Genomic DNA, 1,845 nt, shown 5'->3' with positions numbered 1-1,845 from the left:
CTCTGAGGGGCACCCGTGGAGTTGTGGACCCCCCCCTAAACCCCAAATCCTCCCCCCCTCATTCCCACCCCAGGATTTGGGGGCAGCGCCCTTGGGGGCTCGCCCGGGGGGTCTCACCTGCAGGCAGGTGCGGCGGTGCAGGAAGGTCCCGGGGGGGCAGTGACAGCCCTCCTGGCACCCCCCCGCGCACCCCACGGCCCCCCCAAGGTGGGCGCAGCTCCGGGGACACCCGGAGCCCCCCCCGCACTCACGGAAGGTCCGGCCCGGGGGGCACCCCGCCTCTGCAGCCCCCGAAAAAACGCTCAGTGCCTGGGGGGCAGCCGGCCTCCGCCCCCAAAAAACACCCCTGAGCACCCCGGGGGCACCCGGCCTGTGCCCCCCAACACCCCCGGCCCCATGGGGCGTGTGGAGAGGGGATGAGGGGTGGAGCTGTGGGGCACGGGGGGGCTGTGGGGCAGGGCTGGGGGGTCTGTGGGGTCTGTGGGGCAGAGCTTCCGTGCACAGTGGGGCAGGGCTGTGGGACAGGGCAGGGCTGTGCTCGGGGGCTCTGGGTGACATTTCTGGGTGACAGTGTCTGGGTCGGGGTCCCTGTCTCGGGCTCTCTGTACTGGGGTCTCTGGGTGAGGGTCCCGGTGTCGGGGTGCCCGTGTCGGGGTCCCTGTCGGGGTCCCTGTCGCGCTGCCCGTGTCGGGGTCCCTGTCGGGGTCCCTGTCGGGGTCCCTGTCGCGCTGCCCGTGTGGCACTCACCGCGGCACACGTGGCTGTGGCAGCTCTGGCTCTGCAGCGCCGGCCCCGGGCACGGGGGGGTCCCGCAGCCCCGGCGGCGCCAGCGCTCGCCCCCCCCGCACGGAGCGCTGCAGCCGCCCCAGGGCCCCCACGGCGACCACCGGCCACGGGCGGGGAGCGGCGGCGCGGGGGCCAGGGCGGGCTCTGTGCTCCGCGGCGACACCGGCACTCCCGGGGACCCCGTGCTCCACGGCCACCACCGGCCGAGCGCGGCGTCCGGGGACTCCGGGGACTCGGGGGACTCGGGAGGCTCGGGGGTATCCGGGGGCTCGGGGGTCTCCGGGGTCTCGGGAGGCTCGGGGGTCTCCGTGCCCCACGCCGGCTCCAGGGACCCCGGCTCCCAAGGCAGCTCCGTGCCCCACGCGGGCTCCAGCGCCCACGGCGACCCCGGGGACTCTGGGCTCTCTGTGCCCCCCGGTGGCCGTGGGGACCCCGGGGGCCAGGGCGCCTCGGTGGCCCCAGGTGGCCCCGCGCTCTCGGGCTCTGGGACAGAAGGACACGAGACGATCGAGGGGCCCCGGTGGCACTCGGGGGTCCCAGCTCCGGGGCCCGGGGGTCGGGGGGATCCTGGCACGTACCGGGTCTGCAGAGCTCGGGACAGCCCCGAACCTCCCGGGGGGTCCCGGTGCAGGGGGCACCGCCCGCCGCGGCCGAGGGGTTGGTGGGAGACCTGTGGGGAGTGGGGAGTGGGGCACGACCCCCCGCTATGGGACAGGACCCCCCACTATGGGACAGGACCACCGTTATGGGTCAGGACCCCCCGTTAAGGGTCACACCCCCGCTATGGGGTCGCCCCTCACCTGAAGCGCTGCCGGGTCCCGGTGCCGCAGTCACAGCGGGTCCAGGGGGTCCAGCGCGACCACCCGCAGGATTCAGGGGGGCCCCGGTTGCCGGGGACCCCCATCACCCCCGCAGGGACCCTGCAGGCGCTGGAGGGAAAAGGAGCGTTGCTCCAAATGCTGGGGAGCCCCCAGGAGCCCCCCAGTGCCCCCCAGGAGCCCCCCAGTGCTCAGGGTCCCATTTCCTGGGGACGCCCAGCACCGGGGCTCGGGGCACAGA

General features: G+C 75.3%; 1 protein-coding gene across 1 annotated transcript in view; it reads right to left on the bottom strand.

Annotated features, from left to right (window-relative positions):
- The window catches only part of LOC121356988 (SCO-spondin-like), a gene marked incomplete at its 3' end in the record, with an annotated part of 23,012 nt that overhangs the window by 2,361 nt on the left and 18,806 nt on the right, over positions 1-1,845 (bottom strand). Inside the window, exons 40-42 of the mRNA XM_041473905.1 lie at positions 1,587-1,715; positions 748-1,490; positions 69-281 (exon numbers count right to left, since the gene is read on the bottom strand). Of these exons, the coding sequence (XP_041329839.1) occupies positions 69-281; positions 748-1,490; positions 1,587-1,715 (1,085 nt within the window). The remainder of the gene's footprint in view (positions 1-68; positions 282-747; positions 1,491-1,586; positions 1,716-1,845) is intronic.

The sequence above is a fragment of the Pyrgilauda ruficollis genome, unplaced genomic scaffold (assembly GCF_017590135.1).
Source record: "Pyrgilauda ruficollis isolate IOZ18807 unplaced genomic scaffold, ASM1759013v1 scaffold306, whole genome shotgun sequence".
Lineage (NCBI taxonomy): Eukaryota > Metazoa > Chordata > Aves > Passeriformes > Passeridae > Pyrgilauda > Pyrgilauda ruficollis.
Note: the sequence above shows the minus strand (reverse complement) of the source record. Positions and strands in the feature narration are given on the sequence as shown.